This window comes from Mastigoproctus giganteus, chromosome 2, assembly GCF_048544385.1.
Source record: "Mastigoproctus giganteus isolate SK-2022 chromosome 2, ASM4854438v1, whole genome shotgun sequence".
In the NCBI taxonomy this organism is placed as follows: Eukaryota; Metazoa; Arthropoda; class Arachnida; order Uropygi; family Thelyphonidae; genus Mastigoproctus; species Mastigoproctus giganteus.
The window spans coordinates 23,522,386-23,538,792 of NC_143576.1; the positions used below are offsets into that span (position 1 = coordinate 23,522,386).

Below are 16,407 nucleotides of genomic sequence, written 5' to 3' on the forward strand. Positions count from 1 at the left end.
ATAAGTAACAATAGGCTTTTTTATTACTGAAACGTTACTTATTCGAAGTAGTGGAATATCATGGCAACTCGTTGTGAAGGTAGTCACAATATGAGATACAATTAAATCGATGCCATTTCAACTAATTTCGAGTTCACTACGAACAAAATATTGTGTATCTACACGGAACGTTCATTAGTGCCTAAGATTTAAGCACTAGAAGGCTTATTTAACCATTATGCTTGGATTAGCTTAAATTATTGAAATAAGTTACTACTAAATTAATTGCATTTTAATTATTTTTTCAGCTACGAGGTTTCCCAGACACCTATCTTATGAGTTTGGAGCATCCTAAACACAACAAGCGACGTGCTGAACATCTCACAAAAAAACTAGTGGAAGACACAAGGGTAAGATTTCTGTCCTTTGTTTTATTTTTTGTCTTGAAAGTATGAAGCGTTCGTTCTTAAAAAACTTTCGAACATGTATCGAATTTTAATTTTAATCTTTTACATCCTTTCAACTTATATCAGCAAAATTCATTTGTACTTTGCAAGTAATTTTTTAGTGTATTCCTTGGCATAGCGGCACTAATAGTATTCAAAAAGTAAATAAAAACGTAACAGCAGTGATTTCAATACAGTTACTTAGCCATGTAGTCTTCATTTCGGGCAGCCATCTGCGAATGATGCCATTAGCATGTTAGTTCATCGAGTAGTCGGGAAATGTTTTACCAAAGTGCGATAAATAAGAGGTATTAAAATAATGGTAGATGCTAAGAATAAGTATGATAACCTGCTTTCCCAATATGTTTTTATTGGTCGAATGCTTGATGAAACCCACAATCACTACTATTATTGATCGTGGGTTTCGCCAGCGAAAAAACTTAATAAAGTTGTAGAATAGTTATAGTTATCTTTTAAGGGCACAAAAAGGTGATATTGTTGCATAAATCGATACTAATGATATTAAGAATAAATCTGATAATTTACTTAATAGGTAAGGTACAGAGCAATATTCAGAAAAAGCAGCGAGTTGGGATTGAATTTGAAAGTCTGGAATTTTTCCCAGTCATGACAGGAGGGAGAACGTGATTAGAGGCTTGTCAGTCAGTTCAGTCCTGGAGAGAATGTGCAAGACTCATAGGATAGGATTTTTGGTCTGTGCTTGATAATAGGAGTGATTATTTTTACAGGGATTGGATACATTTAAATAGGAGGGGGCGCAAGAATTGCTAATGTATCAAGGCAGTGTTAGCATAGACGGATTTAGGGGAGCAGCACGTTATTCCCAAATTGGAATTAGAAACAACGTCATATCTTACGTACTGTTGCGCGACTAGAAAACGAAAGAATAGATGTTTGAATTCTTCTGCCGAAAATCTAGCAGGAGACTTAACTTGAACTACTCTTGAAAACCCATAAGTGAAGTAATAGTGAATTATGTAGCACATTTTATGCTGTAATTATGTATGTAAAACTGTGAGTAAAAAATTTTACCCACAGTTTGCTGCCTACTCACGAGTAGGCAGCAAACTCAAGTAAAGGACATTCTTATCAAAACTAAAGAACTAAAATGGTCTTGGGCAGAACACATAGCTCAAAGACATGATGACAGATGGACTAAGAAAATAACAGAATGGTACTCAAGAGGAGTTAGAAGAAAACCTGGAAGACAACGACGGAGATGGACAGATGAAATTCACGAGTTCGTGGATAGTAAATGGATGTCCATTGCACAAAACAGAAGGAACTGGAAAGTTGCTGGAGAGGCCTTCATCCTGCAGTGGATTTAAAATGGCTAATGATGACTACGGTTTCTGCTGAACAATAGATACGATGGCTATTATGTGTGCAGAATGTGTTCATAGTGCCCTATGCGTCCAAACCGATAGCATAGCAATGTTATTCAGTTGCTTATGCGTGCATTAGGAAAATGTGTATGTCGAATACTCTGTGTGACGACCAGTTTACGCATGGACAAATAATTGTTACCTAGAAAGAAATAACTTTAAATATTGCCTTAGCAGACGTCATCAGAGTGGATCGGTATACGACAGTTGATATATCCTGGATCTAGCATGAAGCCGATTCACACGAACTAAAAAGCCATCAAATAGGGGCGTCAACAGAGGATGGAGATACAGTATGTGCGACTTGCTTATTGTTCTCAATTTCGTAAGTATTTTTGTAGTCTTCCCCACCTCCATCATTTCCTTTATGAAGTTGGAGGGATATAAAAAATCTCTTGTACAAATGGGATAAAGACCTATAGATAAAGGGCTGTAGTAGTTTTTTTTGAAAAATAAAGTATCAGTTATCAGATAAAAGTAATTCTTGTTTTCATTTGACCAACCCTCGCATGTGTGACAAGTGCACATCACTTCCCTTTATTGTTAAAAACTAATTTAACTGCCACTCTAATAGCCGACACAGTAAAATATAATACAAAATACTCAATGCAATTATTACGCAATTGTTATTTGTCTATCTGTATGATTAATATAACCGTATATGTTTTACCTTTTTTTATGTGTGATGAAAACGGCATAACACTGAATGTGTGGCCCCGAGAGATTGCGTCGATTAGCGTGATTCAGCTTAGTTCAGAAATGCTGAGAAGTTCAGTCAAAAGCAATTTTGATTGTTTCCCAGTCGTTCTCCTTCCTTCTCTCCCTCGACTGTCTAATGTTTATGCTAAATACATTTATGGACTGAACTAATATACAGGGTGACCGAAAAAAGACCTGGACAACTTCATAAATTCATTGCAAAAAGAAAAACACGTTTGTTAAAAAAATTTACAGACATCGATAGAACAACTAAAATAGTTCTTTTTACCATATTAATAAATTTCCACATGAAAGACCCCTTTGTAGCATGAACAATGGCTAGTCGATGCTCGATCTCCATCCAAGTAGTTGCCAGCATGTCGGAACAATATTCGCTATAGCGACTTCGATTCTACTTCGCAGTTCCACAACGTTGTGCACATTCGTTCTGTACACCGTATCTTTCACATAGCTCAACAGAACCAAGTCTAGTGGGGTAATGGCCCGGTGAACGTGCCACTCACGAATGCTGGTACGAGATGGTGGTTGTTGTTCGTACTTTGTTCGATAATTTTCTTTGAGTTTGAACGTCAGGTTTCGTTCGATGAATCCACACATTGAGCCTTCTGTTGAGGAGACACCATTTTGACTTACTCTCTTGCGTGACACAAGCACCTATAATATGATAAAAAAAAAAAAAACACTTTCTAGTCGTTCTGTCGATGGCTGTAAGTTTTTTTTTTTTTAACTTGTTTTTATTTTTGTAATGAATTTATGAAATTATCCAAGTCTTTTTGAAACACCCTGTATTTGTGGTGATGACTAAACAGCGTTTTCCTTTAATATGCTCCATCGTATAAATTTACAATAGAACTTCTCCAGTACAGAAATTATTCAGTTTTTTTTTTTTTTTTAGGTGAAATGGGCTGAACAGCAAGTTATTAAAACTCGACAGAAAAGAGGCTACATCAGATCCAAAAGAGAATATATGGATATCCCATACGAAGATGACAGATTTAGTGATGATCTTTGGCCTGAGCAATGGTATTTGGTATGTATGCATATTCTTTAATTCGCAATAAGTAGCTAAGTTGGGGCTTTATTTAATAACTAGTATAAGTGCTTGTCAGTATTTACATTAATTTTTATTATATTTCCGTAACCCCACAGTCTACTACCAGCATGTCTGAATGCTTTATTAGAACGTTACTTAAGTTACAAGCGCAGTAAATGTAGAATACCAGCAGGTGTCCCTCAAAATGACGACCATCGGTGTCCTCATCCACTTTACCTCTTTACTAATATGTGTGAAATTCATGATGAGAACATTACACAATTATTAAACCTCAATAATTATATAAATACTTGTATAAATGGTTATAAAATACCGAGATAACTTATTGCGAAGGTAGAAACATCCGGTATGAGATATTAGTTTTCTTCAAGTCAATAATAATAATTTTTGTGGAAGTTATCGTAACGTTGAAAGCCAAATTTTTTTGTCAATTAAAAACACATAATATAATCTGCATGCTATTCTGCTGCAAATGTTCGTGAAACATATGTTATAGCCGTGTTAAAAAAAAATGTCATTTAAAATGTGTCATTAAATCTCGCATTGGTGCAAGGAAGCAAGATTATGTTACGTCAGCCAGAATGAAAAAAAAAAAAAAAATTACCCACATCATTTGTCCATTCCCTCTAATAATTCGTCTATTTCTTCTTTAAATTTATTGAAACTACTGCTTCCACAATACCAGTGGAAGATTTTTCCGATTCTGAATTACTCTCTGGCTGAAAGCAAATTTTCGCATTTCCTTTATTCAATTCATTTAAAGTCTTAAACACTTCAGTCTGGCCTCCTTGCAGGTGCCCAGTTTACAAGCACTGCAATTTGCGGAACTGAAATATTTTATGGTAAGATCACTTTTCTCTGCACCCATTCCAACAGTTCTGCATCCTTCCTAAAATATGGCTTCCAGACCCAGTACTAAAGATGCGGCCTAACCATTGCCATATACAGGTGGATAATCGTCCTCTTTTCCTGTTGGCAAAGCTCCTGAATATCATCGACAGAACCCTATGATCTGTTCTAGCAATCTGTTTGCACTACTCGGAGAACTTCATGTCAGTCTGTATAATTACCAGTAGAAATGCCTGCTCAAATACTTGCAATATCGGATTCTCAATTATTTCACCAATTTGAGCCTGAAAGGAACTCGAAGATTTATTGCCTTTTTTTTGCATTAACATTTTTTGCTTATTCCCATTCATAGCTTTTTTTGACAGTGATTTCTCATACTCAGCTTTTGCTCTTCTTATCGGATACGTAGTAATCACAAAACTACTTATAGTTATTATGTGGCAGTCACGTACCTATTCTGTACCTATTCCTGGCTTCATTCTTTACCAGTATAAGTTCTGTCAACTCCCTAACATCCTCCTTCGCGGTTTTTTGGACAACCACTGGCGCCGCATTGATAGTGACACAGTGCAATACAATAAAATCCTCCTCTGTGGTAGTTTATCATAAAAGGAGCAAATATGTTTGTGGCTTCCAGAATAATAACTTTAATTTTTACCCCACAGAGCATTTGTATCTGGCGACATAAATTTACCACCCCACTTATGGATAGAGCCTAAGATGACCGTGAATCTACTATAGCACCCCTACTAAAATTGAAACTCTCTTTCTCCCTCTCTCCCTCCTCTGCCACTCGTTTGGAGAAGTCTGGTTTCGATTCCCATCGACGACTAGAGGACTCTTAAGTCCGCTTCAATCGAGGCTTAAGTTAGTCGATTTCAGGCAGAAGAGTGGAGTTTCCACGATGAGTTATTCCTGGATTTTTCGGTCCGCGAACACTAATACAGAGACACTACACATACAGTTATGAGCATACGCATGGGGCCGTTAATACCATTTTTTTTATCCTTGCATTTGGTCACCGAAATTTCCTTGGCCACTACTCATTTTATAACACTGTAGTCACTATCTGCCAGTGGTTCTTGCTCTGTCAAATCTTTGATAACACTTGTATCCTTAGTGAGGACCAAGTAAAGGATATTTATGGATATTTAATCTTTATGGACCTATTTGAACTTTTGGTTTTAAAATAAATAACAGGCGTTCATGATGTTCAAAAAAAAAAAAAAAAAACTGAACCTGCTAGGTGTAACGTTTTACCATGAATTTCAATCGATATAGGGTAAGCTAAAGTCTCGCATAATGATTCTTCACACTTGCTTGCCATTCAAGTTTCCTAATTCAAGTTTGCCACGTAATTTGGATTTAAGTTACTTAAACTTATTTTTTAGGGTCCATAGTCTAACGAAGGACCCTTATAATGTCACTCGGTTGTCTGCTTGCCCGTCCGTCTGTCACAGCATTGTATCTCCGGAACCACCCAACCTATTGACTTGATATTTTGCATGGGTTTGTACATCATGTGGGCCAACATAACGCCATATTGATCGAGAAATGGGGGGTAAAATGTAGAGGGACAAAAAATGTCGACAACCTATAACTTATTATACACCGTTGGAAAGAACTCAATGAGTAGGTTTAAAGTATAATTTTAAAATTAAAAATGGCGGCGCCAGACAAGAAAATGTGAGTAATTTTCGTGTCCCCTCCCCTTTATTTCCGTCGCTAATGGAGCTAAAAAGGCGAAGGTAAAGAAAAGTCACCCGTGCCATGTACCTACAAATAACATATATTTGTTTTAATATTATATATACACACACACAGAGAATCAGATCTAACAGGCAGAAAACTGAGTAGGGGTGCCACAAAATAAAATAAATTACTTAGGAGTGCCGTTATTAAAAAAAGGTCGAAAACCACTGGTTAACCCGTCTGTTCAAGAAATTTCAGAAAATTTACTGTGTCCAAAGCTTTAAATAGAAATACAACTCAGAAGAATACTCCTTTAATAAATATTTATGAAGACATAATTGGATGTGTAACAAGCAGATAGAAATATCCAGAATCAAATTTATTGCTCAGTTATCGTGAATAGCAAAATGTAAAAATGAACAGGAATCACAATTAATCAAAAGCCTTAATTTTCGTTTTTATGTTTTTATTATTTTTCAGTCTCTGTTTACTACTTCTCATTTTGTATTTACATAATATAGATGTGCATATGCTGTCTTACAGTGTTTTGAAGTGTAGATTTAAAATACCTTTATGATTATTTTAATTCTACTTCATCTCGTATGTATATCAGCTATTTCAATTTGAAGCTTGTCTGTGGATAAAATTCATATTCAATGATCTGCTACCTGAGATAGAGCATACACTGAGCGGCCACTTTGTGTTAACTACACCTCCACGTTTCATGAAATGAAGCACTCTTTCAGTAGTACCATGCGATATGAAACAGGCAGACAGATACGTTGGGATGCTGTTTGTGCAAATCAATGCAAGGATGGGCAAGGTGAACAATAAACATTTGTCCGATATATATTGATCCAATGAACAAATAACATCCAGCTAACGGCGATTTCTGTGGTTGATCAGAAACAGCTCGTTGATGTGAAAGGCTAACAGGACTTGTTAGTAAATTACAACCCAATACAACAGTGTTAACCAAAGAAGTATTTCAAAACACAAAACTCGTTGTACCTTGTAACAGATGGAGTATCGCAGACGACGACCGAACCAGATTCTACACCTGCCAGCAAAAAACAAGAAGGTACTGTTACAGTGGACTCAGGAATAGCAACACTAGAGGATTGGAAAAACGTTGTCTGGGCCGATGAATCCCGGTTTTCCTGCTCTTTCACTGTGATTGAATGATCAGAGTACGACGAAAATAGAATGAGTTCATGCACCCATTCTGCCATGTGTCAAACACGCAGATGGCGGTGGAGGTGTAATGGCGCATGGAGTGTTTTCGTGGTGCACATTTTGTCCCCTTCATACTAGTGAAGGAACAGTTGGATGCTAGGGGTTATCTGGAAATTGTTTCCGACCAGGCGCATCCCTTCATGGCTGCAGTGTATTCATCTGCTTTCTTCCAACAGGATAATACGCCATGATGAAGTCCAGAATTGTACAGAATAATACTAGGAACATGAAAGTGAATTCACCGTATTTGACCACTCTCTATCTCTGTGATGTGGTGTGGAAGGAGCTCTTCGAAGCAGATGTTCGCAATCATCTAATTTTCAACAACTGGGAAGGAATTGAGACATCATAGATCAGCATCCTTGTGCCATGTTTTCACATCTCATTGAGTCCATGCTACGACGAATAATAAAGGCTTTGATGGCTAAAGGGGGGTGACCTCGTTATTACCTGAGTGGATCACACGCCGCCACTCGAAAAGCATTTGGATTTGACTGGATGTCAAATTCAAATGTGATTCTAAATATCATGAACTAAATATGATAGATTAGATATAATTTTTTTTTTCTTAATACTGGAAATGTTTGGGGGAAATGAGAGCCAACAGAATCTAATGTTATTACATTCGATTTTTTCCTTCCGACAAATTCTCAATTAGTGTGCCCACAATTTTCAATTTCTGGACTCAAATTCGAAATGTTTAAATTTAAGAATAGTTTCGGTAATGCCGGATAGAACAGCCATGAAATATACGTTTCACCTTCAAAAAGATTAAAAAAAAAAAAAGGCCTTAACGTTGTCATCTTACATTGAGCTGAAGTGATCCCGTCTTTTCCCTATATACAGTTAATTGTAAGTGATTTAAGAATAGCTTGCAATGTATGCTATTTTTTATGATATAGTATTTTAATAGTTTTTAAAATATTTTCAGCTTTTAATTAACAGTTAAGATAAATTCCATTACTATATACCTGAATTAAACATGATACTTTCGTGGCCTTTAGCTGCAGGAACGTAATAATACCTATTGGGTATTATTATAATTTGGTGCAAAATGGCACCGCAACATCTCATATTGTGAAATCCTTCACAACGAACTGCCCAGCCGTGCTTTCGGAAAAGTTACGCTTTCCACATAGAGAAAACTAATGTTGCTTATTATTATTTATTTTTAAAGAGTATTATTATTAGCTATATGGTGCAAGGAAGCCTGAGGCTTATGCTGCACCAGCCAAAAAAAAATTTCTGAATTACCCTGAGAGAGAGAGAGGGGGGGGAGAAGGGGTAGAAGGGAATCACCAAGAAAGATAAGAATGATGATATCCAGCTCAGGACCCTGGGTGTGCCAAGTCCATACTCAACAGATGTGATCCCCTGGGAGTAGTGTTGCTTATTCCCAGTGGAGAATAAGCAACACTGGTCCTTTCTATTTGGAAAGCGCTACTTATTCGAAAGTGCATGGCAAGGATTTTACAAAATGAGATATTATAGTAATGATGTCATTTTGCAAACTTTGATTGTTTCTTGATTTTACTGCGTATTAAAATGACGCCTTAGTGCGCTACCTATTTGTATACTGGAATTCATATTACCTTTATTTAGCCTTGTATAAAGAGAGCTGCTCAATATTTCCGATTATGATAATGAAATTTAATTCTCCGAATTTCTTTTTGCAGCATGACACACGCAACATGAAACACCTTCCTGAATTGGATTTACATATTACGCAGGTCTGGGATATGGGATACACAGGAAAAGGCGTTGTAGTGACTGTCATGGACGATGGTACGTAGTTTTAAAATATTCAGTTTTTTGGTCTCATACAGTCAAAATAAGTAGAGAACTGCATTGGCATCAGATTCTGATGCCAATTACACCCTCTACGTTTTCCACATTTCTGAATAAATCATATATTATCCTCCCCCTCTCTTCTGCGTGACTCAATTGTACAGAGTTCCGGCAACGTTCCACAAAACAAAAATATCGAATGATATTTGATTACGAATTTCGATCCCTATAGTTATAAAATGTTGGAACAACAAAATGATCCGTTCACCCTGCGAAGTTCGTTGTAACTGGATTTTACTGTATTGCAAAAGGAGAGTTGTATTCTATGCGTTGCACGTTTGATACCTCCACCTCAGGATTCAAAGTTCCCAATCATTTTGAGACGCAATGCAGTATACGAGAAAAACCTACCAAGAAACCAAATTATATACAGTACAGCTATAAACAGAGGGTGAGTCAAAATTAAGCAACAATTACAAGAAAAAAATCATAAAAATGTATAAAAAATTATAGAAATTCTTGGGACATGCGCAGATGGATAGAGAATTTCTGAAAATTTTCTATGGACTCTACAGTCCTTCGATATGATCCCCAAATTTGTATTTGCAAATTGGATAATACAAACAACTTGCTAACGAAATAAATTAAATAATCCTTATTTGTATAACACAGTATAAGTACAATGTCCATTACGGCAGTTATTGCCAGAGTTTTACATTAGCAAAATGTTTTTCGGCATGGCTGAAATTACATTTCCAGTGACGATTTTAAAAAATTCAATTTATCTATCATTTTTTTGTTTGAGAATTTACGTTCATATAAATGGTTAGTGTTCCATGAACATTTGAAAGTGTTTACAGCTTTTTTGATGATACAAGGGCTTTTGACGCAATTTATTTTCACTTTATTAGAAATCCGATAATGTGGTGTGGGTGGGGGGAAGCAGAGCCGTAGATAACGTCTGCTCCATTTAAGCTCATTTAAGTGCATATAAATAGTTGTGATAGTGCTATAAAATAATTATTAGAATTTTATAATGACCAAAATTTAGTATGACTAATACCAAAGTAGAGCTCATTAGGCTTAACACGTAACATCGGCATATTTGCCACATTTCAGCTGATTGAACTCGATTAATTTTAAAACTATTTTAGGCATGTCTGCAGTACTGTTTTTATAACAGTACACACTGCCTTTTAAGTGATAACTCCACATTAAAAAAAAAAAAAAAAAAAAAAAAAAAAAAAACACATTCTTCGAATTAATTTGGCTATCTCCTGGTTCCGCTTTTCAGGAAATTTTTCGACCGGATATCATCCAGCAAGAGAATATTGAAAGAACAACATCAACTTGCAAGAAGCAACATTTTTTTCTTAGAGTGTGGATAGACGAAATGTATTTAACACGCTTCAAGAAGGTACACTCTGCAGTAAGAGTAGCGCTGAATTAAAAAGGCCTAAGCTTGATTAGGTGATATTCTATCCCGAACTGTTCAAAATAATTTTTTTTTCAATTTGAATATGAGAATTTAGCTTCCCAGTACATACAATTATGATTATTAGTATGCTCATTTAAATTGAAAACTTCCGTGATGATCATTAGAATGTCCATTTATTATACCAAAACAATTTTGTTGAGAAAATTACTTGCTGACCTCCTTTGTCATTGATTGCAGACTAGTTTATATCAACCACTGGCTTCTGTATTGCTCGATAATTTATATGCATCCCATGCACTTTTCTTCTATGCCACAAGTTTCATCAGTTCATTTGACATCCGTTCAGGCCTACCTTGAAGAGTATTTCTTCATTGGTATGAGAAGCCTAATAGCTTCTATGACTAATTCTTTGAATGCTTCCCATTTAGAATCTGATGATGGTAACATCATCAGCTAGTCCTACTGTATAGAATTTAAAAACTGTCTGAGACTACTGTAAAACAGCAAAAACTCATCCCTTACCCTTGATGGTAATTGGATCTTTTAAGTAAACCCCAAATATATACATTGTGATCATTGCCACCTAATGGTTCTTTTATCTGTAGAATAATGCATGAATAGTCTGCTGATAATCCGATCAAGAATATTACTCCCTCTGGTTGCCTTTCGAACGTGCTGCTGTAGAAAACAGTCATCTAATAAATCCACAAAAGCCTTGCTAGTGTGCGAGTGACCAATCCACAAGTTCCAGTCAATATCTGAAATGTTAAATTCGTCCATTATAAGACATTCTGATTTACTGGCCCACTCTATTTCCCTGTTCGTTGTACTGATCAGAGTCATTAGGACTATAACACACTCCTACTCTCATTTTTGCATTCCCATTGCTTATGTTGCACCAAACTGACTCAACGTTGCACTGTCCACCCATGTCAACTAGATGCACTGCCTTAGATTTTATGTGCATCTTAACTAAGAACATAATCCCCCCTCCCGTCGTGTCTGTCCTTTCTGTATAAATTGTACTCCTCATATTCAAATTTTGCATCCTTTATATCTGGGTGACACCATGGCTCCGCTATTCCTACAATGTCATTGTTTATTTACTAATTTACTATACTCTTAGTATTGGTGTACATGCAAGTATACATGCACCTGTTCTTACTCTTAGTTACTCTGACACAGCCCATGTATTCACTTGTTTCATAATGACTCCCAGCAGTTCTTGAAATCTCCAGCACCTTGCTTTCAAGACTGCTGCTCATTCCAATAGAAGCTGTTCAAGAATCACTTTCACCTCTTCCTGTGGCTATTGTTGATCTATTAGTCTGTATCCCCTACGCTAGCAGGTTTTCTACCCACCTAACACAGCCTCGATAGAATCAGCAAATATTCTTGCACGCTTTCTATTTAAGTGTATCCCATCCCTATAGAAGCAGTCTTTCCTGCTAACAAGCATAAACCACGCTGAGAAAAATTCTGCCCATGAATCTTGCACATTCTCTCCAGGGGGCCTAATTGATTGACAAGGATCTCATAATTAACAAGTATTTGTCGAGAAAAAAAGTATTACGAAAGCCAACTATCTCACAACTTGTGGCCTGCCTTGTATATTAAGAAATATTAACGATAAATTTCATCAGCTTTGCATGATGTCGAAAATATTCAGGATTTTGAATTAATCTCATTTTTCCGAGTTCAGTTATGTATTTAAATTCCATTCATTATTTTGTTAATGTTCTTGTAAATGATACTTTAATGCAGTTCTTCTCCCTTAAAGCATTTTTATTGCTAAGAACTTCAATAATAAGTTTTGTTTTTTTTTTTTTTTTGTTGAGGAGGGTTCAAAAGATTTATATTCACCAAATAGGTGTGACAGAAAGATGATTTTTTTTGTTTAATGCGTTGAAATATTTATAGCAACCACACAAATTTTGGTTTCGACCTAACAATTTATTTATTTTTTCTTTGCAGCGCTGAATGAAGTGAAGTGTCACAATGGATAAAGTAGAATACTGATCAATGATTCCGTATCAAGGGATTGATTTAGATGCAAGGGAAAACATCCAAAGCAATGCACGAAGAAATGGTCGCTGTTTACGGAGACGACTGCCCAATTTACCGTATTGTTGCACATTGGTATTAACGACAAATGTAGAAGAATCTCAGTGAATGATGAAGAAATCCCACGATGTCCAGAAACTGCTGTAATGGGAGAGTGTTGCAAAAACTGAGGCATTAATCCTGGAAGATCTAACAATTTATTAGATTTGTCTTCATTCGTCAAAAAATTAGCTGCAGAGCTCCAAATTAGCGTAAGGTCTGTGGAGAACATCTTCCGCCAACAGTTGTATATGAGTAAAGTGTCTGCTAGATGGATTCCCAGACTTTTGAGCCCTTACTAGAAGAAGGAAAGGGAACAATGTGCACATGAAATGTTGTCGATGTGCCAGGAAAAGCAAGAGAAGTTTTTTCACTTTTAGTCTCCATGGATGAAACTTGGATCTATCACTATGATCCTGAAACTAAACAACTGTCAAAACAATGGAAGCATGCAGAATCTCCCCTCAAAAAGGCAAAGGCGCAACCGCCAGTAAGGTGATGCTATCAGTTTTTTTAGGATCAACATGGTGTAATACTAACAGATTACGTACCTCCAAAAGGGCTGTACTATGATGGCGAAGTATTATTCCGACTTCCTCATAAAGCTACGTGCCGCTATAAAAAAAAAAGGAGGGGTAAGCTGTCAAAAGGTGTGCGGCTGCTCCACGATAACGCCCCTACACATTCCTCTCATGCTGCAGTGGGGTTTGACAACTAACGTTTGAAATATTGTCGCATCCTGCTTATTCCTCCGACATTGCACCCTGGGATTTCTTCTTTCCTGTCATGAAATCCTTTCTTCGTGGAAAACACTTTTCTGCTGCCGAGTCGTGGTTTGAAGGACAGTCAGAGGACTTCTACAAAATTGGCCTGCGCAAGTGTGTTGAGAGGCGGCAACAATGTGTCATTTTGTCTGGTGACCATGTTGAAAAAGTGTAATACATCGTGTTTGCTTCATTCGATCTTCTATCACAACTATTTCTAGGTGAATACAAATCTTTTTGACCCCCCCCCCCCGGTAAATATGTGATGCAAATGTTTGTCGATCCGCTTATGGTACAGCAAAATCAAAGTTGATGGTCATTATTCCACATTTTGATCAAGAATCTGAGTACATAACTGTTTTCCCCTTAAAATTTATAAAATCCTTATATGAAAGTGCACTTATAAAACAAAATTTCATTATTATTGTTATTTTTTAATTTACAAATCCTACTCAAGCACAAAGTTAACTTTTTATTAGCCATATGGTGCAAGGAAGCCTGAGGCTTATGCTGCACCAGCCAAAACAAAAATTCCCCGAGTTACCCTGAGAGAGAGAAGTAGAAAGGACTCACCAAGAAAGAGAAGAATGATAATATCCAGCTCAGGGTCCTGGGTTTGCCAAGCCCATACTCATCAGATGTGAGCTTCTGGAGATAAATATGAACTATATTAAAAGTAAAATTGTTTATTGCTGAAATTCTCGTAATTACTATAAAATTTCCTTTTTTCTCTGTTACAGGTCTAGAATGGAATCATACAGACCTTATAAGGAATTATGTAAGTGATTAGTTACCGAATCTAATAATATTATTACTTCCTTCTAACGTTAAAAAGTAATTACTTAATAGCAATAAAAAAATATTATTTGTAGCAGACAGCGACAGAAACAAGCCCGCAACGCATGATTCTGTCGTTGTGTACAGTCGAACTTTTTTTTTTTTTGTATAAAATTTAATTTTATCAGTTGCCTTTTTAACTTAACGTTTGTAAGGCCAGAATGAAACGCGATCACTTTCGTTTGTGTCATATTCATTTAATGTTTCAAATTTTCGTCTGATATACGTAAAAGTGAGGTGCGTTTTTGACAAGTTTAGTGGTCAAAAACATTAAAATAAGTTTAAAAAAAATCAAAACATTGGCATATTCTTCTTCCATTGATTTAAATAAATCACCCGAATGCAGAAAAAAATCATTGTGTTGTGCCAATTTTTGTTAGGCCTTTTATGATAAGAACGACTTATTACAGTAGTGTTTCCCAACCAGACGAATTCCTTGGGCTGCAGAGTTATTGTAAGGAGGTCACAAAACTATGTGAGTACCAAGCATTGCCATATTTCGATCCCAAAAAAAATATACTGTGTAAATTAATAATAAGTTCATTTAAAAGCGATACTGGATTCATAGTAGCTTTTTGTTATTATGTATTTTCTCAATCAACGGATACTAAAAGTATAACTCCTGTCATGCGAGATGCGAGAAATTTTTTGTGGTTAAAAAGGGATTTCAAACTTCAAAAGGTTGGGAACCGCTGACATAAAAACATTTAGATCTTTCTGTCATGATTCTTAATTTCTTTTCCTTTCACCGATAAAACAGTCCCTATATTAGAATTAATATCGCCCCGTGTTCTTTCGTTTTAATAATAAAAAAAAGTTATCTTAAGTTCTAATTAGAGATTAAAAAATAAATACTGTTTTTCATTAATCCGCTTATAGATTTGCTGTTGCTGCAAGATCTTAACTGGGTTTCTCGAATTGGAATAACAAGCAATCAAAATAATTTATTTAGGGTTGCCACATGTTACAAACCTACTGTATATTTTAACTTATAGGCGAAAATAGAATCGGCCAGTAAGTCAGCAGAATGTCTTATAATGGGGGATTTTAACTTTCCAGATATTGACTGGAACTTGTGGATTGGTCACTCTCACACTAACAAGACTATTGTGGATTTATTGGATTATTGTTTTCTACAGCAGAATTTCCAAGAGGCAACCAGAGGGAGTAATACTCTTGATCTGATTATCAACAGTGGTTATTCATGTAGTAAGAATCTGCAGATAATGGAAGGCTTTTTGCTTTCGTAAACGTGATCCAACAGTGGGACCAACATGATGTTACCAACAGCAAATTCTAAATGGGAAAACATTCAAGGAATTAATCATGGAAGTTACTAGGCTTTTCATACTCAGAAATACCGTTCAAGGTTTAGGCCTAAATTGATGTCAGATGAACTAATGAGACTCGTGGCAGTGAACTAAAATGCATATAAATTATCAAGTCACAAAGGAGGTTAGGCAAGTGAAGGTAGATTACGAGAAATCTTTGGCAAATGATGCAAACAAAAACAGCAAATAAAACTCGAGAAGGAAGGTGATGAATCAGATTTGTCTACTTGATATCGATAGTTCGACTGTTGAAGATCCTGTTCAGGGAGCTGACAAACTAAATGAATATTTTGAATCTACATTCATTCATACATGAGGAATTCTGTAGGGAAGTGGGGGCAGAAGCTTATCAAACTCTAACACAGAGCTAAAGGATTTTGTAATAACAGAGCAAAGCGAAGAAGAAATTGTTGAAGTTAAACATAAGGCACCTGAGGTGGATGGAATCTATCCAGTTATATTAAAGGAGGCGGTGAAGGAAGTAAGCCATAATTATGAAAGCATCCTTGGACTCAGGGGAGGTCCCTAAGAACCGGAGATGTGAAAATGTATCCCGAGTAATTACAGACCTGTTAGTTTAACTTAGGTTCCAGAGAAAATAATGGAGTCACTGATTAAAGAAGCATTGCAGGATCATCTTGACAAGACTCCAGTTACAATTGAGACACAGCATGGGTTTGTTAAGAGGGAGTCTTGTCTGGCCAATTTTGATTGGATATTATGATGTGGTCGCAAAGAAACTGGATACAAAAAATAATTTTGAT

At 36.1% G+C, this 16,407-nt stretch overlaps 1 protein-coding gene across 1 annotated transcript in view; it reads left to right on the plus strand.

Moving 5' to 3' along the window:
* The window catches only part of LOC150089222 (neuroendocrine convertase 1-like), a 130,273-nt gene that overhangs the window by 65,643 nt on the left and 48,223 nt on the right, over nucleotides 1-16,407 (plus strand). Inside the window, exons 3-6 of the mRNA XM_090389914.1 lie at nucleotides 288-389; nucleotides 3,447-3,581; nucleotides 9,059-9,167; nucleotides 14,216-14,253. Of these exons, the coding sequence (XP_090246040.1) occupies nucleotides 288-389; nucleotides 3,447-3,581; nucleotides 9,059-9,167; nucleotides 14,216-14,253 (384 nt within the window). The remainder of the gene's footprint in view (nucleotides 1-287; nucleotides 390-3,446; nucleotides 3,582-9,058; nucleotides 9,168-14,215; nucleotides 14,254-16,407) is intronic.